A 24,913-nucleotide genomic window follows, 5' to 3' on the forward strand; every position below is an offset into this window, starting at 1 on the left:
CCGTAGCACTAAAAATCAGTTTTTACAACGAACCATGGAAGACTTGTACCAGGACACTTGTCAGCGGCGTCTACTGTTGGAGCAGGAAGGATACCAAGTGGTGGAAATGTGGGAACACGAGTACTATCACCGTATGAAAACCGATCCCGAGTTTAAACGCCTCGTGGAAAGTTACCAGTTCATGGACCCGCTGAACCCGAGGGATAGTTTGTACGGAGGAAGGACCAATGCCACCTGTTTGCTGTACCAAGCCGACGAAGAGAAAGGAGAAGAAATCAAATACTTGGACATGTGTTCGCTGTATCCCTACGTGTGCAAATATTGTCGCTTTCCTGTAGGGCACCCACAATTGCTGACGGAACACATCGACCTGAAAAACATTCGACAATACGAAGGCTTGATCAAGTGTAAAGTTTTGCCTCCCACAAGCCTATACCATCCCGTCTTACCTCACCATTGTCAAGGCAAACTGATGTTTCCCATGTGCCGTACTTGTGCCGAAACGTGCAACCAAGACCAACCTTGTCAGCACACCCAGGAAGATCGGGCCTTGACGGGAACCTGGGTCAGCGTAGAATTGTTCAAAGCTCTGGACATGGGATACCAACTGTTAGAAGTGTACGAAATTTGTCACTTTCCCAAGACACAACAATACCACAAGGGTGATCCCAGTCAGAAAGGCATTTTCGCTGACTACGTGGATGCCTTTTTGAAACTGAAGCAAGAACAAGCGGCTATCCTTCCTGGTGTCACACTCCCGAAGACCAAATACAATTCAAAGAGAAATACTATGAACAAGAAGGCATCTCTTTAGACCACATCGAGAAAAACGAAGGCAGGCGATCGTTTGCCAAAGTGATGTTAAATTGCTTGTGGGGTAAAATGGCACAACGACTTTGTTTACCCATGACGGAATATTTGACAGAACCTTCCCGCTACTTCCAGATGATTCACGACAAAACCAAATACATGAAACACGTGGACGTCGTTCGAGAGAATTTGATCTTGGTCAGTTACGAAGAAGATCTGGACTTTGTACAAGACGACCCCTTTGGAAATGTCATCATTGCGGCTTGCGTGACAGCTCATGCTCGCTTAAAATTGTACGAAGCTTTAGAACTGTTAGGGGAACGAGTCCTGTACTTTGACACGGACAGTTGCATTTACATCCATCACCCGAGTCAACAGCACCCTGACATCGAAGGAGACCGTCGAGCATCCCGACGACAAGATTCTAAGTTTCGTCAGTGGCGGTCCCAAAATTTACGGTTACGAATACCGGGACAAACAAGGAGAAGTGCACACGACGTGCAAAGTGAAAGGACTGACTCTGAATTATCGTACCAGTCGTGTGGTCAACTTTGGGGTATTGAAAGAAGCCTTGCAATCGGGAGAGGATGAACACTTTAAAGTGACCACCTATCAACCCAACAAGATTGTACGTTTACCCACTCACCACTTCGTGAGTCGACCTTTGGAAAAAGTCTATCAAATCGTGTACCAGAAGCGAGTGCGACTACTCAACCACTTTACTTTGCCGTATGGACACGTTGGTATAAAACATTAGTTGTAAGAGGATAGCCACCCACCAGAAGGATGACTTCGCCACAGGAAGAATCGAGTGAGAAACCCGATGAGAACTCCAAGTTCAAACCCTACCATTTTCCAGTCTTCTTACCTGACTATTGTGATTGTGCCCGTCGATTGGACACGTTTCAGAAATGGCCTACGGATAGGGAAGGATTACCTTCTTCGCATGTTTTAGCTAGAACAGGATTTGTCTACTTGGGACCTGAGTCAGGATTTGGATACGAGGAACAGTGTTTTGCTTGCGGACTGAAGTTACGAATGGATCTATGTATCTATAAAGATTCAGCTGTTCTGGAACATACTCGATGGTCTCCGCACTGCCCTTACCTTTCTATGGCCTTTCCACCCATGACACTACGGTACAATTATGACGGTACCTTAGAGACGGTACCTTCCAAAACAAGACATAAAAAACGTAAAAAAGGAAAGATGTACAAGCTGGAGACTGTATTGCGACTAGTATAAAAAGGGGCTATGGTCAAGATCGATAGTTTATTGGGACTACCAAGACCGAGCGAACAAGATGAATACTTTCAGAGAAACACAAAACAAGTTGTTTTGAAAGGCACAATTCAAGTGTGAGGCTTCGGAAGTGGAATGCGATTGTGAGCCTTGGGATGGGTACGATGCTGTATTTTGTGACCTTAGCGATTCCGTAAAGCATCATGGGAACTTTAGTGTCACTACCCCTATCATGGAAAGGGATGCCGTGCGTGTCCAACCTGAGGGATGCGAAAGCGATGCGGCTCGTCCTCTTGGACATTTTACTGGGTTTCGTTTTAAAGGGGAATGTTCACCTTCACGTCTACCCCTCTATGGATGTCATCCAGCCCTGAGCAAACTCCTGTCCATGTCACCCAACCCTCATCGAAACGAACCTGTGAAAGACGAATATTCGTTTCCTGTGCGTTTGTCGGAATACTGTGACTTTGAAAATCGTCTTCAATCGTTCAAAGGAAAATGGCCTAAGTATCTGGGAGGACCGACCCCCGAAGAATTAGCCAGAGCCTGATTTTTCTACTTGGGCGAAGGAGATAAAGTCAATTGCTTCAGTTGCGGTGTGTCACTTCATTACTGGGAACCGCAAGATTCGGCCTACGTAGAACATGCTCGATGGTCACCGAATTGTCATTACTTACCCTTAGTGGGACCGAGACATTGAAGTAACTTACCATAATCTGTTCATGGATACTTTACAAGAGAACATTCGTGCTTTGCCTGTGGAGTTGAGAGAACGCATTTACCGAGAGCTGGTCAAAATACAAGTGAAACGTAAAGAACAATTGCATCCGTTACGTCACTGGTGTTTGAACCACTGGTACCTGAAGGCTATACAAGGACTGACTCAATTGAAAGTGTTCCATTGGACAGACATTGATCAACGATCCCCTAGTTTTAAAAAGGATTGGTTTGTTATGGACGATTCTATCTACTACATCATTGTAAACTTACTGCATCGAATTCCAGAGGAAGAGTTAACGAATTACCAACATCTTGAACACAATGTCAACTTAGTGAAGGAGGAAACTTCTGAACGAATTGTAATGTGTAGATTAGTGACTAAACGATTTAAATTCGACACTGAAGTAAAACCATGTTTGTGCAAAGAGTACATTTCTTGTGTCAGACCAAAGAGGATTTAGTATGACCTATTCATGGATACTTTGCTAGAGAACATTCGTGCTTTGCCTGTGGAGTTGAGAGAACGCATTTACCGAGAACTGATCAAAATACAAGTGAAACGCAAACGCAAAGTTATTCAACCGTTTTTAAATTATGCTCTGTTCCAAAGTATAAGAGGACTGATTATGAGTGGATATTACATCAGGCACAAAAGTAAACGAGGCTATTGGCCACCACCCAAGGATTCCAAAAACAGTGTATATACTTATGGATACTTTACAAGAGAACATTTTGGGCTTGCCTGTGGAGTTGAGAGAAAGGATTTACCGAGAACTGGTCAAAATACAAGTGAAACGTAAAGAACAATTGCATCCGTTACGTCACCAGATCTTTAACCACTGGTACCTGAATGGTATAAGAGGACTGATTCGTCAGAAATTTTTTTCAGTGGTCAGACCTTGTTGAACACTTTCAGTTTGTGAATGATGATGAACTAGACGTTCGTAATTTTGGTTACTTCGATATTCACTTACTGCAACGTATTGAGGAAGACGAGTTAAAGGATTACCAACATTTGTTACATGGAATCTGCTTAGAGAAAGACGAAACATCTAGACAAACTCTGACGTTTCAGTTACAGTATGTAACATTTAAATTCCCTACTGGAGAACGAACAGGTCTAGTTAGAAATTACCTTTATTGCTTCCGAAACAAAGACACTATAAAATCAAGTTGCCATGCCACGGATTATGTCACATATTATTGAACAGATTCCGTGGAAGGAACTCAACGACCATATTCAAACCGTGGATCATTACCATCGATTATTACAAGAACTGTATCCATTCAATTTGGGACGACAAGTGGTGTGTGTCTTAGTGACTTGTTTCCTGGGATTTCGTTTACCAGCCGATTCCTTGTGGACTCTTTACGATCAGTACTTACCACCTCAATGGCCTTAAATGGTCACGAAAAACTCCTTTTGCTCGAAGCCTTGCGTTTTCATCTGGATACTTCTCGACCTCTACGGGAAAAAAAGATTCGTCAACTTTTAGCTTTAGCTACCCAAGACGTGTATGACGATGTGTGTGTAGCTTGTGACTTACATCCCCATTGGACAGATGTCCGTGCCTGGAAAGAATGGGATTTTGAGGCTTGGACCCAAGAAGTGGCTCAGTATGCACGAGAGTTGTTCAAGGAAAAAAGTTACTTTTCAACCTGTGTTAGTGACGGTGCCAGAAGAACCCGTCACCCAGGACGGGACTGTCGTGGACAGGCCTGAAAGACCCTTTCGGGAGGACACTTGTGTGACCTTACCCCCTACTATAGAACTGGTTAGAACATTACCCAAAACATGTTGTTGTACAGACACTTGTTTTTATTCCACGTTAATGGTTATCATGTGTCTTTTATTCTTGTACTTAAGCCTTTGGCTTTTATGTATTTTTGTCTTTCGTATTCATGCTTGAAACATTCAATAAACGTGTTCTGAAAAAAGTATATAAACTCTTGTCTTGTTTGTTTTCGTGTCACAAGTGACTTTGCTCACACTATGGCTACCTCTGCTGTCTCTGCTCCCTCTTCCTCTACTGTCAAAGTCATCGACGAACACTTAGATCGTGCCAGTTGGGAGGCTTTGTATCTTCGCCATCCCTTTAACATGCTCATTGCTGGACCTAGCGGTTCAGGCAAAACCGAATTCGTCAAACGTTTGATCGAACATAAACATCATTTGATCGATCGGCCACCTCAACGGATCGTGTGGTGTTACAAAGAGTGGCAATCGGCGTACAGCCTCTTTCGAGAAAGTCAAGGCGATTCCATCGTGTTTGTGGAAGGCATTCCTGAAGAAGACGACGGCATCGACTCTGACTCCCGTCTAACCCATTTGGTCATTTTTGACGACATGTTAGGAGAAGACGAAGAAGAAATTAAACTGTGGTTCACGCGCAAAGGGCATCACCGTAATGCCAGTGTCGTTTACATCACCCAAAATTTGTTTCAACAAAGTAAAGCCCATCGCACCATCAGTCTCAATGCGCATTACGTGGTCTTGTTTAAAAGCCCTCGAGATAAATCGCAAGTGCAAGTCTTAGCCAAACAGTTAGGAACGCCTTGGCTGACTCGGGCGTACGACGATGCCACTCAAACGCCACACGCCTATTTACTCGTTGATTTGAAACGGACAACCCCCGAAGATTTGCGATTTCGTACCCACTTGTTTCACCACTGGTGCCAAGACGGAGGGCCTGTCCTGTACACGTTTCCGTCCTCGAGTTAACTTCACTCCACATAAAAAAATCTATATAAACCTCAGACCCTTTTCGTCTGTCTCACACACAGTGTGAACATGACGTCCCTTCAGTCGCATCTTCCCGTCAAATTGATTCGTGCCTTGTATGGCATCAGTCAAGAAAAAAATCCACAAATACGAGCTCGTGTCTTAGAAGCTAGTCTCAAAGAAGTCTTACGATGGTTCACGGTGAGGGCACGTCAAATACTCCAAGGAATCATTCAGATTCCTCATCAAACCAAACGCTTTTTCGATCGAAACAAAGTCGCTTTGGTCCAACTGGCCGATCCCTGCATCGACACTCAAACCAAAAAACAAATCATTTTGAAACCTGGAGGGAGCGGTACTCTAGGAGGGGTCATCATTCGCTCTCTCTTAAGATGGGATCCTAATGCCCCCAAAGTTATCCCCAAGAAAAAAGTCCAACGAAGCCTCAAGAAGAAAAAGAAAAAGACCAGGTCCCCAAGAAAAAGAAAAACTTCTCCAGTGGCGGGACCCTCCTCTGACCAGACACCATCACCCCGGAAAAAGAAACAGAGAAAATGTCCCCAGAAAAAGTCCACAGAAGAAAACTAGTCGCAAGAGAGGCACTTCTTCTTCGGCCAGGACGCAACCTTACACTCGCAAACCACGACCTGCCACGGCGGTGACACGGTCACCGGCAGCCTCACGTTCATCCACTTCTCCGTTGATGACACCAAGAACTGAAGAGTACTTGGAGACGTTGATCACACCAAGAATTTCTCCGTTGATGACCCCAAAAAGAACTTCCCCAGTGGCAGGACCCTCCAATTTAGTGGCAGTGGCTGCTGCTCACAAAGTACCTTCTCCCAAAATCAAAGTTCAAGAAAGATCGGGCATGTTACAAAGTTTACTGGATTTGTCCAAGCAAGAACTGGCTCGATTTAGTCCGTTACATACCCCTCCACGACCTGTCATGCCTGTCCTCAAACTGATACGACGTAAAGACAATCAGTGGCGACGCGTTCCAGTATAAAAAAGACCTGTGACCAAGTCGGGGGTATCAGTGCTTTTTTTGGTGCTCCTGAAGACTCAAAGATGTCACCCTCCAGAAAACCCCAAGGAAAGAAAAGAAAAGGACTACCACCACGTTTAGTCAAACATGGGACATGTTATCTGTCCTGTCCAAAGCTTCTCCACCTCTACGAAAAAACTCATTCAATCGGCCTCCAAAGAGGTCATCGATACCGTGTGCGAATGTTGTTTGAACGTTTTGAAAGGCACGATCCCTTTGTCCAAACACCAGAAACAATGCTTAAGCAAACATCGTCACGTTCTTCGCCAAATGGTTCAAAAGAAAATTCCCATTCGTCAAAAGAAGAAGATGTTGGTCCAACGTGGAGGCATTTTGCCTCTCTTGTTAGGCCCCATACTGAATGGAGTCTTGGGAACCATGTTGGGAGGACTGGTGGGAGCAAGATAAAAAGGCCTTCGGAAGTCCCAAGATCCCAGAATCGACCCCTGACAACCCCATGGAAGGACGAAAACTAGCTTTAGTGCCTTACAAACGATGGATGGAATACCATCGGTGGCAAGAACAACGCACCCCGCATTTACCTCCCAATCCCAATTTGAGCGAGATGTCCCAGTTACAGCACGAATTGCAGTCCTTGATGGATCGCCAAGATTTGTCCGAAACAGAAAAATCGCAAAAGTACGGTCAACTTTTGCACGACTGCAACTCTTTCACCAGAAAGCTTTAGACGAAACAGCTCTACCCACTCTGAAAGATTTTAAGACCTTGATGAAAAGTCCAGCACAATCACCAATACCAGTACCAGTCCCACCACAACCAGTGACCAAGACAGGAAAAGGAAAAGAAGAAGAAGAAGAAGGGTTTCAAACTCCACCAGAAAAAGTACGCAAGTTAACAACACCACCTACCTCCAGAATTGGATGGATTAAAAAGATGATGGCCACCCCTTCATCATCACAAGAGAAAAAGAAAGTGAAGACAGAAGTGAAGACAGAAGTGAAACAAGAACCGATATCCCCCTGCTCAGGCATCCTCCTCTTCAACACCTATTGTATGTTGCACACGCAAAGCATTGCAATCCAAGAAATACCCCAGGAGAAAAAGAGTAGCATCCTCCAAGAGTGGGTGTCTAATTAACATACGAACACGAAAAATGGAAAAGGTCTTAGCCAGCATTTACTACGATCCCTCGCATCCTGCAGGTTACGCAGGAGTTCAAAAATTGTATCGTGCTGCCAAAACGCGACTGAAAAGTCTCCGTTTACCTCAAGTGCAACGATGGTTACAAGAACAAGCTACCTACACTTTACACAAACCCATTCGACGCAAGTTTGCCAGAAGTCGCACCCGAGTGGAAGGCATCGATCAAGCCGATTTAGCCGATGTCTCTCATTTGGCCAGTTACAATCGTGGCTACAAATATTTGTTTTGTGTCATCGACGTCTTTTCCAAATTTGCCTGGGTCGTGCCCTTGACTTCCAAATCGAGCAGCGAGTTAGTGCGAGCCCTGCAACGGGTGTTGAAACAAAGCGGTCGTCACCCTCTTCGATGGCAAACGGACAAAGGCACCGAATTTCTAAACCAAGCTTCCCAAAAAGAATTAAAGAAACGTGACATTCATTTTTTTACCACCGAGAATCCCGAAACCAAAGCCAGCATCGTGGAACGTTTTCAACGCACTTTGAAAGAACGCATGTGGAAATATTTTACGCATCACCACACTCTGAAGTACATCGACATCTTACCGCACCTGGTGCAAGCGTACAACCAATCTTACCATCGAAGCATCGGACGTGCCCCGCAAGACGTGACTCCCGACAACGAAGTGTTGGTGTTTGAGCGCCTGTTTGGTACGTCCCCGACGAGGGCTGTCCCCAAGAAAAGTGGAGAGTTGGCCGTAGGAGATTGGGTGCGCATTGGCAAAACCAAACGCACTTTCGACAAAGGTTACTTACCTAACTGGACGACCGAATTGTTTCGCGTCACTGGACGAGTGCATGGCCGTCATCCTGCCGTCTATAAATTGGAAGACATGAACGGAGAAGTGCTCAAAGGAACGTTTTATTTGCCCGAGTTACAACGTGTCACCAAAAAAGAAGACGACGTGTACGACATCGAAAGCATTCTCGAACGCAGAACCCGTAAAGTGGGCAAACGACGTGTCAAAGAAGTCAAAGTACGTTGGAAAGGATATCCACCCAGTTTTGATTCTTGGATCGACGCTTCGCAAGTCATCGACTATAAAAAGAAGTGACCATCATGCCCTTTCACACAGACGCAGCTACGTTGACCACTCCTCCTTCACCCAATTCTTCTGTGCAAGATTTACAAAAACAACCCTTGTGGGTGTGGTGCGGAGAACATGTGCCTAAAACGCAAATCGTCTTTTTCTGCCAAATCTTCGTGGTGTATTGTGTCATCGGGGCAGCTATTGCGAATTTGAGTTTGCAACAAGGAGACAAACAATTGTGGACCATTTTATTGAGCAGTTGCATCGATTACCTGCTTCCCAATCCCTCCCTGAAATTCTCTTCCAACGGGAACCACGGAAACCTTGTGTCCAGTGCCAGTGCCAGTCACCACTCCAATAACAACAACAACGACCCCATTTTGAGCGGAGACACGCCTCTGACGTCCAGTAATAACCCCTCGGACAGCCACAGAACTCTGGAATTATGAGTCACCAAAACCAATTTTACTTAACCTTACCCAGTGACAGTTCCATGGAAGTGTTTCCCAAGAACACGTTGTGCTGTTACACGGCCAAATTACCTCAAGCCATCCCCTTAGATCACGAAGCCCATTGGGAAGTGGCTTTAGTGGAAATCATTCACCCGACCCAAGTCCTGAATATCCTTCCCAATCAAAACTTTTTTGATGTGGAAGTTCATGACGAGCAATTGCAACATTAGTTGGATAAGAGTGTCAAATATGACAAGAAATCCCGTTTACAAAATCGAAAGTACACCACCTATCACTTGTTCATTCCCCCAGGCTATTATTTTAGTGGTCAACATTTGGTCAGCACCATAGCCTCCAGGGTTAATGTCGTGTTTCTGAGAGCTTTGGAAAGTGTCAATAAAAGTGTCACCCTGGAGTACCACAAAACAGCTCGTCGCTTTCTGATGAAATTTCCTGAGGGGGGTAAAATCCTGTCCATTTTATTCTGTCCTGAATTGTTTGACATGTTGGGCGGAGACATGAACATGAGAATGACCATGCTCAAGAAAAAGGAATTACTCATCGTTTACGACAACGAGTCTTTTGCCAAGTTATTTCGTGCCCCGGTAGAACTGAACCAAGGACTGAATTTGATGTTCGTGTACTCCGATGTGGTGGAGTACAACGTGGTGGGACACACCTCCGTACCGTTACTGCGTGTCATTCCTTTCAAAGTGGATAGTACCACGACCAATGACGAGGAAGGTGGAAACACTTACCACGTCCACCGCGAATTTGTCCATCCTCATTATTTGCCTGTTAGCAAGTCGTATTTGGACACGGTCAACATTGCTATAAAAGGAGATTTGGGACAAAATATTCCATTCACCAAAGGAAAAGTCACGGTGAAACTCCATTTTCGGAAACGGTTCTCTCACGACTCGTAAGTCATGTATCCAGTGTACCGAGGGGTTGCACGACAGCGAGGACACGGTTTAGGAGATATGTTAAAATCGGCCTTTCGTTCGGTGGCCCCAGTTTTGAAAACGATGGTGACACGCGGATTGCACGCTTTGAAAGATGCGGCACTGACACAAGGCAAAGAATTTCTCCAAAATGTCATCATCGACAAACAAAACCCCAAAGAAGCCTTCTTGAGGGCAAGCAAAAATGTCTTGCTGCAAACGGGTAAAGACCTTTTGGGCCGACGAGACACACCTATAAATGCCCTGCATGCTACCGAGTCAGGCATTCAGCAAGGACAAGGCAGAAGGAGACGACGAAGAAAACACCCTTTCACCAGACTTCAAGCTAGAAAGATCAAGAAAAGAAGAACCGTTCGAGACTTAGACGTTTTCGATTTATTGAGAAAGAACAGAAAAAAAATGATGCACCGAGAGTCTTGCGCCTGTTCCAAGTCGGAACTGGATATGTTTGCCATGCCCCCCACCATGATGACGATGCAAGAATCCCAGTGGGTGGAATTTCACCCTGTCTCCTCCTTGACGGATTCCGCTTCCATCGAGTTTGAAATCAAAGACAGCCCGAAGATTACATCGATCTGAATAGCAGTTACCTGTACTTGAAAGTGAAAGTGATCGAACCACCCAGCGCTAACCTAGACGCTGATGAAGCAGTAGCTCCCGTCAATAATTTCATGCATTCCTTGTTTAGCGAAGTGGACTTGTACTTGAATAACAAACTAGTCAACAGCAGCATGGATACTTACCCTTACCGTGCCTACCTGGAAAATCTCTTGACGTACGGAAAAGAAGCCAAGAACACTCATCTGGATGCTTGCGTGGTATGGAAACCTGACCAAGCGAATAAGTTCAACGGCATTACACTTGCTGGGGATCTTTCAAATCCAACGGGATTTGTAGAACGACGAAAGAAAATTGCTGAAAGTCATAGTTTAGAACTAATGGATCGCTTGCATTTGGACATGTGGTTACAAGAAAAGTATTTGCTGAACGGGGTGGATATAATGGCTGCTCATGATGCCACTTACAAAACCATCATCCAAGAAGCTAGACTCTACGTGCGTCGTGTGGAAGTGTTACCTAAAGTGGGAAACGACATCAGTCAGACGTTGAGCAGAACGACCGCCAAGTATCCGATACGAAGAGTGGAAGTGAAAACCTTCACCATTCCTGCTGGACAGCGATCCATGATCGAAGATCATCTGTTCCAAGGACAGTTACCCAAGCGTTTGATCCTTGGTATCGTCAAGAATTCAGCCTTCAACGGAGTCTACAACGAAAATCCTTTTGAGTTCAAGCATTACAAAGTGTCCAAGATCGAGGTCAGTCGTGATGGCAAGACCTTGTGTACCCGACCTTTCGAGCCTAACTTTGCCCAGAAGAATTACTTGAGATCGTACTTGTCCCTGTACGAAGCCACGGGACAGTTAGGAACCAACACCTGTCACGGTATTACGTACGACGATTATGAAGGAGGCTATGCTTTGTGGGCTTTCGATTTCACTCCTGACCAAGGCAGCGACGAGGGACATTTCCACCCTATAAAATCGGGTCAGATTCGTGTGCAACTTCAGTTTGCAGAACCTTTACCCGTAAATAACACGGTGAACGTCATCCTGTACGCATAATTCGATAATACCATAGAAATCAACAGTTTGAGAGAAGTCATTCTAGACTATTAGAAGCTATGGAAGACTGTTATCCCTCTTTACCTAGTGGAGAAACTTTGGACATGAAATGTGAGGAAACTGTGGAAGAAGAATCCCAAGACAAAGACGAAGAAGATATCATGATGAAGTCAAGATGGCCAGAACAAGAAGCCCATTTAGTCTGCTGTTTTGCCAAATACTTGGTGGAAAAAATGACGGAATTGATCAAGAAAAATTGTTATGGATGTCAAAACGATCATCCCAGTCAAATTCAACACGATAAATGCCTGATGTTGAGCCAAGAAGAAAAATTGGACGAGTATCTGGACGAAGCTTGGAGTCTCATCTCGGACGAAGACGTGTTGCACCAGTGGTATAAAGACTTGCGTGAACATTCTTGTCCACCATTAACCACTCAAGAGATCCATCGTATCGAAGCTCTCCTGAATCAAAGTGAGGAGACGAAACGAAGAAACGGTTATTTGTCAGACCTTTTCAAGCAAAAAGTCAGGATCGAACTGATGACTTATTATTACCTGTGAAGAAGAAGAAAAAAACATACACAAAACAATGGATACCTGGGAACTTTATTACCTTTTGAACCACAGTTCGTATATGGCTTCTTGGAATCCTGTCGTCTGTGCTAAAGATGAACTCCCTCATCGCAAACCTCAAGACCATCTAGCTTACGTGATCAACACGGACGACAGTCATCTCCCAGGAACCCACTGGGTAGCCGTCTACTTTCCTCAAGAAGGATGTGTGGAATATTTCGATTCGTACGGACTGCCCCCTTTGGAAGACGATATCATCGACTTTATGAGAAGAAATGCTCAAACCACCCGATTCAATAATGTGAAATTACAAGGCACAGATTCCTTGGTGTGTTTACAATATTGTGTGTATTTTCTGCATCATCGCAGCCTGGGCTATTCCTTAGAACATTTAGTGACTCATTTTGATCCTCGTTCTTCTACTAGAAACGATGTGAAAGTAGATCGATGGTTTTGTGACCATTATGCTTATATTTTGTCTCAAGCTAGGAAACGTAGTGTCCATCAATGGCCTAATGGTTTCCAACAGTGGAAATCACAATTTCATTCACAACGTTGTCAGCCCTGTTTAAAATAGGCTGTATTTGAAGAAAAAATGTTTGATGTTATAATGTTGGATTATTGTTTAAAATATGTTAGAGTTGTTGTTGGTTAGTGTTAAGTGATTTTTGAATAAAAAATGTTGTGTTTAAAAAAAAATGCCTTTGTCTTTTGTTTAGCTATAAGAATGTTTGATTGATGCTCTTTAATTTCTTACTATCCCTCTCATGACACTCATTGAACGTTGCGACTCGAAAACCGTGTGGGGATGTTTTCCTTCACGTCCGCGCTTTGACTTTAAGAACTGGGGAAGTTTCCAGTCTAACCATCCATTGTCGACTCATCCTCCTACGAAGATGTGCTCCAAACTAGCTAAGCTCAACGAAGCCTACGTGAATTTGCATAGGGTCAGACACAGTCTGATACCGAAGCCAGAAGAGATAGAGAATGTGAGAATGCTAAAAGTCACTGAAGACCTGATAGAAGAGCTCTTCAGAGAAGAAGTGGACAGGGAGAAAGAAGAATGGACAGAGAAGTACAGACTTCAGAGACAGCAGCAACAACAACAGCAGCAACAACAACAACAGCTGCAGCAGCAGCAACCTGAACCAGACAGAGGCTTTGTCGATTGTCGTATCGACACCAAAGAGTTCTTCTTCTCTTTCCGAAGAAGCAGACATATCGCCAGAAAGTCTATCCTCAGAGGACATCGCATTCTTAGAAACTAAAAAAGATTGCCATAGCAAACAAAAAAACAGCCCTTTTCAGGGCTACCCAATACTCTAGAAAAGAAATAACCATCAATTTGCCAATGTGTGTAGGTAGAGTAGTGTGAATATAAACACTAACTCTTTTTTCATAGTGCGAGTGTATGTGTTTGTGTGTTTGTGTTTGTAACTGCTCACGTACGTTGGTGTGAATAGTAGATCATGGGTTTCTTTATTGTTTCTTAGCGTATGTGGAGAGTATAGTTTGGGTTTTGTAACGGCTCACGTACGATTGTGTGGATAGTAGATTATGGATTTAGTTTTAATGATTTGCGTGTGTAAATAGTAGATTTGGGGTTTGTTAAATGTTGCTTCACTTATGTGGATAGTATATTACATGAAATGAGAAAAGTAGGGGATGTTTTCCGTCACGTCCGCGCGATGTTTGGTCATTATCTAGGTAAGATCAATTTTATGTTTTTAGGGGGATGTTTTCCTTCACGTCCGCGCTTTCACTATAAATTGAAACTCGTTCAGCAGTCCAGCTACCCTTGTTGATTGATCAACACCAAAAATGAACACGAGACTGGCGAAACTGTTGGAACTTCATGTGCATCTGGAATATGCCAGGCGCATACTAAATGAACTGGCCGAGGAAGCCATTGTGGAAGAGGGAAGGATGAGAGAGGAGGAGGAAAGAAGAAAAAAAGAAGAGGAGGAGAGAAGATACAAAGAAGAGGCGGAGAGAAGATACAAAGAAGAGGAGGAGGAGAGAAGAAACAAAGAAGAGGAGGAGGAAAAGGAGAGAAGAAGAAGAAATTTCAGAATCCCAGAAACCGAAAATTGGGATTCTGAAGCCACATATCCTGCCTCTGCTCTCTCCCCCAAAAAAGTAAAAAGTAACTGGGGAACAAGATGTGTATGTGGCGCCAGGCCTGGAAGGTGCCACCATTAACCAGGTGTCCATGAAGTTCCAAAAAAACAGCCCTTTTCAGGGCTACCCAATACTCAAGAAAAGAAATAACCATCAATTTGCCAATGTATGTAGGTAGAGTAGTGTGAATATAAACACTAACTCTTTATTTATAGTGCGAGTGTATGTGTTTGTGTGTTTGTGTTTGTGTTTGTAACTGCTCAAGTAAGTTTGTGTGAATAGTAGATTATGGGTTTGTTTATTGTTTCTTAGCGTATGTGGAGAGTATAGTTTGGGTTTTATTATATGAAATGAGAAAAGTGGGGGATGTTTTCCTTCACGTCCGCGCGTTGTTTGGTCATGATCTTGGTAAGATCAATTTTATGTTTTTTAGGGGGATGTTTTCCTTCACGTCCGCGCTTTTCGTATAAGAACCCACAGTATTCGTCGTTCAAACCATTCTACAAAGAAGATGGCTTTGAACCAACTTGACAAAATGCAAAAATTACAAGACGTTTTAGACAATTTAGGAATGATGGAGCAGATGTTAGTGAGACTCAATGAAGACCACTATTCCTATAGTCCCCATCGACTAAAGATGGAAATTAATAACTTAAGAAAAGTAAAGGACATAATAAGTGGTGTCATGAAAGAGATAAAGGAGGAGAAGGAGGATGAAGAGGAAAGGATAAGAATACGAAAATGGAATGAAAAAATTGAAAAAGAAGAAGAAATTGAGAAGAGGAAGAAAGAAGAGGAGGAAGAGAAGAAGAAAGAAGAGGAGGAGAAAAAAAGAAAGAAAAGAAGAGAAAGAGTGTAGGAAAGAAAATAAGAAGTTGGTTGAGAAAAAGAAGAAATTAGAAGCAGAAGAAGAAGAAGAAAAACCAAAGGCCCTTTTCAGGGTCACCCATATTTCTCGAAAAGAGAATGACTTTCAATTGCCTACCCCTTTTTTAAATTTTAAAAAAAAATTTATTTTAAAATTTTTTTAAAAAAAAAACAAACAAATCCCATATTCAATTCCCCTTGTCCCTAGACAGACCCAAACTCTATTGACCATGTTCAATTCCCCTTGTCCCTAGACAGACCCAAACTCTATTCCCATGTAATGCTAATTCCCCTTGTCCCTAGAGTTGCCCACGATTTTTCTCCACGTTAAATTTCCATAGTCCCCAGATTTGCCCAGGGGTATCTGTAATGGTAATTTCCATTGTCCCTAGGGTGCCCCACTTCACTACTACCATGAAATTAGAGAAAAAAAAACATTAAAAAATAGAAAAACATGCTGAGAATATTTTAGGTAGGAAACATTATTAGGTCTTTAAGTTTGTTCTTGCAGACGAAATAAGCGAGGTTTTTTTTACTCTTGAATGTGATAACGGTGTCTTTGTGTCTAAGTTCAGAGGACAATTCATTCCACGTTGCTGGGCTTTGGTATGCAAAAGAACGCTGTCCATATGACTTTGTTTTCGTAGTGGGAATAATGAGTATACGATTGTCAGAAAAGGAGCGTAAGTATCTTGCTGGTGTGTACACATGGGTGAGATTGGATAGGTGTGTTGGACTAGAGTCCGACAGTGAAACGTAGCACAGAGAACAAATTTTGTGTTTGATTCTGGATTGAATGGATAGCCAGTGTAGGGTACAGAGCAGCGGGGAGGTGTGCTGTGATCGTGGTACTCTAAGTATGATCCGAGCAGTTGTATATATATATATTCATGATTAGGATGTAGATGAAAATGCTTACATTTTATGTTAAATTGTTTTAAATCTATGTTTCTGTTATTCAAATTAAAACACATTGTTCACTTGGCAGTAGTATAAAACATTAGGCATTATTTTCGTACTCGAAAGAGGACAGGCAATCTGTTTTACTGATTTCACTAACTCTTGTGTAGACTGTTCTGTTGAATGCCAGTAAGATATTCCGCATCCATTCATACTGGTCAATGACATTGATTCTACCAGAACTGCATATCAAACGTGTTTTGTACCTGCTAACGAAACCATCATTTTAAAATCTTAAAATGAAATTATTAAAAATGTTTAACTGTTTAGATGAGACATAGTTGCTTTCCGTGTTAATAGATTTTGATCTTTTTAATCCTTTCTGAAATTTCAGGTAACGGAAGCATATGATTTTCAGGGAAAGAGTAAGTCACAACTTCCGGTTAATTTTCTTGCATATCAAGTCCATTTTTAATTGTCACACATTTTCATACATCAACCAAATAATGCATTATAACACCTTTGCCATCACTATAGGGCATGTTTTCGGCTTCTTTCATTTTAAATCCATCATGCGTTCCTGCTCGGTATCATTGTCTGGATCATACAAATTTTGTTATGCACTCTTACATCAGAGTAAATAGACAAAACGGACATTAAAGTGGCAGGAAAATGTTTCTGTTATGACAGAATTCATTCGTACCTCAGACTAGAATAGTAAGTCGTAAAAAAGACCGTGATTCCCAGAAAACCCACTTCTAATCAAATAATATGGGTTGTTTTTGTGGCAAAGCTACGTAAATAAATAGTATTCGTATAGCTGAAGGGATTAGCTAGGGAAAATATACATCTTTGAACAAATTATGACAAATCTATCCGAGAACTGGTTAGAAGGTAAATTGTTCATTTTTACTACATCACTTCCGGTCAGTAACTCTCCTCTAGCAAAGAAGCAATATAGTGAGTGAGATAGTGGCAGAAAGTTGTCATCTTGGATGGTTTGAGTGCGAAAGTCAATGCTTTTAAAAATAATTTTAATTTACCTTAAATCTATTTTACCGGGGAAAAATCTTTACATGTTCTCATTTTCATGGATATACGTTTCCGAGACATTTAGTTCATTATTTCATGTTAACAATCGGAACGGTAGAAGGGGTCAGGAATGTGAATTTCGTGTATAGCATTTACACAAATGCCTCCGTCTATAAAACAGAATTAACATGAAAACTATTTCCATGAAACAGGCTATGTGTTGGGGTGGGGTGGGGTGGAAGCACTGCCATAAAACGATTGTGTGTGTATATGCAGCAGTAGCGGTTGACACAGCTGCTCTTTTAATTCAATTTTAAATAATAAAAACGATAGCATGACACCATGAATTATATTTTTTTTTAAATTGCAAATTCAATTTGCCCCAAATGTTTAAGAAATAACAAACAGAACGTCAATTGCTACAATAGATGATATGCGACACATTAACTCAATATAGCACATAAATCTAATATGGAGAATATTTCTATTGGAGTTCTATTGTTTCGTCTCTTTGTGTATTCTTCTTTTTAACCGCATAGCAAAATTTCCTTCTTAGATGTTTATAGCAAGCTTTACTTCTTTTCGGTATGAAATACGCTAGCGGAATAATGGCTATACCAAAGAGACGTAATTGATCCAACGACATTTCCAAAGTTTCGCACGTGGGCCTACCTAACGTGCATGGATACGCAAGGGGAGGAATGAAAAATGCACTTGGTACACGGAAAAGCAAACATAATGTGATAGCCAGACAAGAAAATATAGTTCTAGATCTAGTATCTTTTTGGATATGCTCAAAAGTACGGACAGCTTTGCAATGTCGGTAAACAATGAACAGGAAGCATAAAAATAGCAGAGAAAATGGTATTCCTTTTGATAATATTATCCACACAATTTTGGTATTATAGTCCTCAACGACATAACATTCACCGAACATTTCCACTGTCATCATCAGTCTCATCACCAGGGCTAAAAGAAATACAACTACCCAGGGTATTCCGATCATCACAACAGCCAGGAAAGTTCTCGAAACTCCTTCAAGCATGGAAGGAGAACTAAACTCTAGACAATGATGTACGCCGATGACAAGGATGGAGATTAAAGACAAGTAATCCGTGATATCTGATATAAACCATGCTATCTTGCACAGGACAGTCTGTAGTCCAGCGCCGGCTTTCGTGGTCAATTGCGACAAGAAAGGACACACACAGAGGCCGATAATTGCATGCAATATCGACATGTGCAGGTAAAGCCAGTTTACGAACAATTTTCGTTGATCATGATGTGATAAAATCCATGCCAATACTGCAATATGAAGCAAAACCATTATTCCTCCCAAAACAAGATACATTACTCTAAATATGGCTCTACGCCGGACAAGTTCGTCCTCCTCTGCAATCCATCTCAGGTAGTTCTCCGGTATGGATTCCGAAGAATAGTAGTAATAGTGTTCGTCACTGACATTATGAGGGTCGCTATAGTTCGTGACAGTTTCATAAAATGATGTCGCCATGACAACCAGTTCTAACCTCTATACCTGCAAAGAAAGAAGTAAATTATTGTGTACTAAATATATGCCTTTTTAACCACTGCATTGAGTAATTTTATAATGGAAACAAAAGCAGTGAATTATATCCATTCGCGAAAAGAAATATTAACGCAGAAGAAAATCATCCGATTATTTAGCTATCAACCAAATATCGTATTAGTTTCTCTCAGTGTAAATTTCGTTTTTCAGTTAAAATTGAGAGGAAATTTGTGCTATTCACTGCGTCGGTGATGGAAATAAAAGAACCATATATTTTAGAAGAAGTAAGCGAAACGACAAAAAAGAATACCTTCACATTCTTTCATCTCACGCTACTGCTCAAGTCATTCTTTTATTTAATTGCCTCAATAGGCTGTCTAATAAGGACAATATTCCTTCCAAACATTTATATAAACTTCATTATTAACTTGACAAACACATATGTTGCGCGAATAATAAAGAGATATCATGTGCATCGGCTGGAATGACATTCATTATCGAACGTTTTGATTCTTGCAACGGCCATATTACGATGGATTACACGCCCGCTTATTGTGTGTAAGAGTGGCGGTTCACATCCCGTTGTTTATATTAGGTTTCTTTTCATCGTAATGTTGTTTCAGTCCGTCGACCTTGTTATGCAACTATTCTTTGAATAACACTAATTTTGGTTGCTCATTAACATAGTTGTAGATGAGGAAGCTTAGTGCCTATTTTTAAATAGACCCTTATGTAGCCGATGCATTTGTTGCTCCACTGTTTGCCAGCTTTGAGTTTGCAAACGTCAGAGCTGGAGGGTGGTGGTGAGGAATTTCCCCAGAGTCTACCAGTGTTAGAATTATTACACATTAGAAATAGTGGTACCAGAAACTGCACAGAGCTTACCAGTGTTAGAGTTATTATACGTTAGAAATAGAAGTACCAGAAACTGCACAGAGCTTGCCAGTGTTAGAGTTATTGCACGTTAGAAATAGTGGTACCATAAACTCCACAGAGCTTACCAGCTTTAGAATTATTATACGATAGAATTAACAGGATGGGAAACTCCACAGAGCTTACCGACGTTATAGAACAGTTAGAACCAGGAATATGGGAAACTCTACAGAGCTTACCAGTGTTACAGTGCTCGTTAGAACCAGGAATATGGGAAACTCCACAGAACTTACCAGCTTTAGAATTAGTACACTTATAACTTGGGGATGGGAAACTCCACAGAACTTACCAGCTTTAATGTTAGCACATTAGAACTAAGAGGACATGAAACATTACAGAGCTTACCAGCCTTACAGTTAGCACACGTTTTTATAGCTAATGGGATCGGAAACTCAACAGTGCTACAAAATTACGACTGTTACCTTTAATTGTACACATGATTATCCATATAGTCAGACTGGCATTGCCCTAATGCTAGAAACTTGTGATATCATTGGTAATGGAAAATGGATTCTCATAAAATATATTTTAATGGTTTCTACATTCTCTACCTTAAACTAAAATTGGTTTAATTAAATTTCCTCACCCAATAGGACAACATAAAAAAAATTCTTATAAACCGTAGGAATATGCTATTTGTATTTTACATCTGCATTTATAAGTTAGTTCGAATTTAGTCGCTTTTCTTGTTTATGGGATTCGGTGTTGGGAAGATATTTTTCAAACCCAATATCAAGGTGCAGACATCACAATGTACAGTATTCAAGAGACTTTGCTGTAGCATAGACTAGTATCGCAAAATGGTCACTCCTGATTCCTGAACATAAGGAACTATAGAGATATTCTAATGTATATGTGTTAAGTAATCTGATACGGAACATATTTTTATTTTAGTTAAGTATTTGCATCTATGGGGCATGGCGTAACGTACTTAAACCTCTACTGGAAAGGCTTACTGATGTGAAGAGAAAAAACCCATGCAAGTGTGAATTTAGAGTTTCGTGATGTTTGGTCACCAGGTTAATTTAAGATTTATTTTCTATTATATGGGCGTTTGAAAATCCCTTCACTTGACAACGACTGTTGTCTTAAGGTTCTTGTATACAGGGGAAACATGGATCTCAAGACCTCACGCTAGACTCACGCTGGAGGGATTTGATTGGATAAAAAGTGGGACACTTTGCGTGTTACAATGTATTCTTTATATGCTGAGTGTTTGTGTGTGTATGACTTAGATTTTTAACGTAGTTTGAACAATTTTTCAGTCATATCGCTACGACGTCGGCAGTGTGGCAGTTTATGGTGATTCTAGCACAAGGCGTCATGCCACAGATATGCATCATGATGTCCCATCCAGCCACATTATCCTGACACCAGGCCGACCAGTTCTTATGTTACGTGTTTAGGCTCTAATAAACAAGTAACAAAAGAAAGAGTGAAAACGACAAGCTTTGAAAATTTAAACAAATAATTGATTTCCCTGGAAAAATACTGTAAAAATTTAAAAAATAAGAACTTATGGTTTTAAGAATCAAATCCAAAAATAATCTAAGAATAATGCACGAACTAAATTTTTGGAAGTCCTAGTGATGAAATGATCTAATGAATTCAAGTTTGAGTCTCCGACGAAAAATCCAAAGGGCGATGACGCATACTGTAGCCTCTATGATGTTGTATTGTCTACAGTTCTTTCTTATTCTACAGTCAATAATATTCCAGTGCTTGAATTTCCGAATAAAATTTAATAAATGTCTTTGTTCAAGAATTCTGTATGAGCACTCAGATATTTCCAGGAAAAAATTAATCTTTTAGAATCCAAATAATTTGAATAAAATTATAACTCCAAAAGCCCAACTCATTAATTTTCTCTATTGACATCGGTATAAAACCTAAATAATGCGCAATTTCGGAAAACCCAGAATTGCGAAATTGATAGTGTTTACATATAAAATAACGCATGACCTTGATAAAACCAATCATTTTACTCCGAGAATAAAACAAAATGTTTATTTGTCTCAATGAATTTTGAATCAAGGTTGGGAACTAAATTAATTTTCTGGAAAACATCGAATTCTTAGCAAAACAAAATTACATTACATTGACATGTAATGAAATTAAAAATAAAAAATTAAAACTTACAAACAGACAATTAAATTAAATCAAATATACGTAACTCTGTTCTAACACTAACCTCTTAATGCTGAGCGCCAAGCGAGGCAGCTGTTAGTACCATTTTTGTAAGTCTTTGGTATGACTCGGCCGGGGACCAAACCCACAACCTCCCGCATCCGAGGCCCACGCTCTAACCACTAGACCACCGGAGCGGTTATATATATATATATATATATATATATATATATATATATATATATATATATATATATATATATATATATATATATATATATATATATATATATATATATATGTGTGTGTGTGTGTGTGTGTGTGTGTGTGTGTTTGTGAGTGTGTGTATGTAGTATGCACGCTGTATCAATGATATTCCACGAGATGTATAAATTTGTCATTGAAAGGAAACGAGGCTTGCCGAGTTTCCTTTTAATGAAAAATTGATACAACGAGTGGTATTTCATTAATACAGCGTACATGCTATACATGCATTTTATTTGTATCGCATACAAATACATATATTTGCCATTTTGAACGGAGTTAGATTGACGAGAGGCAACTGTGTATTGACTGCGTGAATGAACTCGTATACCTGCCGAGTGTGTCCGCTACAAAATGTAGTTCTGTATTTTTGTGCCTATTCACAATCACCTTTTCATATTGATAAGTTGATTGTTCATAACTGAGTTTCTATTGTTATTCACATTGATTAAATCAATATAAGTTACACTTATGATTTATATATGAAAGATAGTTTTAATGAAGAAAGTAGAGCACTAGGCCTACATACACATTAATTCTTTAATACCGAACGCTTATCAATGCATTGACATACAGGCGCAAGGAAATTAGAGTGGAATAGAATCTAAGCTAAACGACGAACCAAGAAGAGATAATTAAAATATTTTAATGTATTTAAAGTTGATCTAAGTCATTATCATGCTCTAATTAACATTGCTCTCTCTCTCTCTCTCTCTCTCTCTCTCTCTCTCTCTCTCTTCCTTTGGTCGGTTTGACTTAACATTTACCATCATTCTTCATAGGTCCAGAGACGTTGTGGTATTATATAAGCGAAAATCCTCTATTGTCGTCTTTTCGTGGATTTTCGCTATTATCTTGATACGGTGGTCAACAGAGAGAGAGAGAGAGAGAGAGAGAGAGTAAATAAACAGAAAGTAAATAACAAACAAATATTATATCTTGACATATTATTGACGAATGTTCAATATTTCATCAGAACTCAATTTATATGATAAAAAATGATGGTGTGCATAATACTTATAATCAAGTATTTTGTAAATAATTAATCATAATATATTGAGAATTAATTTAAAAATGTAGTTTGCAACTTTATGACGATAGAAGAGATATAAACATTGTCAACGGTGAAAGACACTAATGTCAACTCGAATATAACATGTGAGTGTTATCGTAACTACAAAAGAAAAAAATGACATTTTTAAACCAAATGTGGTAACAATTCCTTGTTAAGGTTGATTTTGCTAAAACAGCGCGTACCATTCCTTCAAACTTTAACAAACTTTAAAGGGGCCCTCGAGTGGCCGAGTGGTCTAAAGCGGTCTCCGTTACGGATCACTGCCATTTCACCTCTGTCTGTGTGGGTCTCGGATTCGGCTAATGTGGGTATGTGAGAAAGCTTGCCAGTAGCTTCTCGTGGGTCGGTGGTTCTTTCCAGGGTTTTCCCGGGTTCTTCCTCCACCATTAATACTGGCCGCCATGTATAGCCTATCGTGTGCTGAAAAATGGCGTTAAACTCTACAACAACAACAACAACATCAAACTTTAAACACTTTCATCTCGAGATATTTTCTTTAACTGAGAGATTGTCCTTCCTCCACGCACACATACTGAATCAACTGATTTACAGATAGAAAATTCCGTGGCACGTGTTTTGAGCTCACGAAAGCTTAGGTGCACATGCTTTTGTGAAACAAGGCTAGGGGTGGTGTGAAGGAAACAGGGCATGTCGCGGTATTCCTTAAAACTTTAAACGCCCATATTTTCGCAATTGTTTTTAATATAATTATTTTGATATAAAACAATCTCTAATTCAATTATGGCATTTCTGTAAACCTAATCGATAAGTTGAGAAACATTTCTTTATATATATATATATATATATATATATATATATATATATATATATATATATATATATATATATATATATATATATATATATATATATATATATATATATATATATATATATATATATATATATATATATATATATATATATATGTGTGTGTGTGTGTGTGTACGTGTGTGTGTGTGTGTGTGTGTGTATTTGTGTGTGTGTTATCTTTGTGGTTTTGGGTTGCGTTTAACATTCGTAATTTAATTGAAGTCGTAAAACCCCTCGGTATCTTTAAAACAGATCGTCTATTTAAACTTCACGTTCTTTCCAGTAACTAAACCCAGTAAATCTTAAAGTCCGAGATGAAATTTGATGACCTGAATGCTAGAAAGGGTTAAGACGTCTTGTTTGAATCAATTTGGACAGGGCATCACTTGAAGACCCCACACCACTTTTAATCGGCATTAATTGAATCAAAACTTAAATTAGTAACCTTTAAGAGAATTAGGTGTAGTTATATTCGTGTATAATGAAAAGTTAAACCCAAGAAACATTCTTTCTTAAAGTATTCTTTTTTATTCCTTAGCGGATACCATGACAAAATAATTAAAACCATGAACCAAACATTAATGTCTAGGCGAGGGAGTAACTATTGTGTGGATATTCCTATTAGTCACATTGACAGCATATGACTTACAACGTACATGCTTTAGACATGAATATTGCTTTAACACGGCTGTAAAAGAAATCAAATATCTTTTTATCAAGGTGGGATAAAATTTAAAATGTTCGAAATGGGACACAGATATGAACCTAAAATCTTTAAAGGGAGATCACTCTTCAAATGTGGAATAATAACTATAACAATATCGAAGCAGTTTTCATTTTTACTCGCCAGTAGAATGATAATAATTGATTCTATGCCGACTTCTGAAGCTTGGTGTACCGTAT

General features: G+C 40.4%; 1 protein-coding gene across 7 annotated transcripts in view; it reads right to left on the minus strand.

The window, feature by feature from the left end:
• LOC149777150 (uncharacterized) overlaps window positions 1-24,913 on the minus strand; it is a 228,279-nt gene that overhangs the window by 15,414 nt on the left and 187,952 nt on the right. For 6 of the 7 annotated variants that reach the window (XM_089941843.1, XM_089941846.1, XM_089941842.1 and 3 more), the window contains one exon: window positions 17,529-18,807. In XM_089941843.1, the coding sequence (XP_089797969.1) occupies window positions 17,755-18,783 (1,029 nt within the window). In that variant the 5' untranslated portion in view covers window positions 18,784-18,807 and the 3' untranslated portion in view covers window positions 17,529-17,754. Of the gene's footprint in view, window positions 1-17,528; window positions 18,808-24,913 lie in introns of those variants that run through there. The other variant, XM_089941848.1, reaches the window with a different exon arrangement.

Source organism: Sinohyriopsis cumingii, chromosome 18 (genome assembly GCF_028554795.1).
Source record: "Sinohyriopsis cumingii isolate HCF-2022 chromosome 18, ASM2855479v2, whole genome shotgun sequence".
Taxonomy (NCBI): Eukaryota; Metazoa; Mollusca; class Bivalvia; order Unionida; family Unionidae; genus Sinohyriopsis; species Sinohyriopsis cumingii.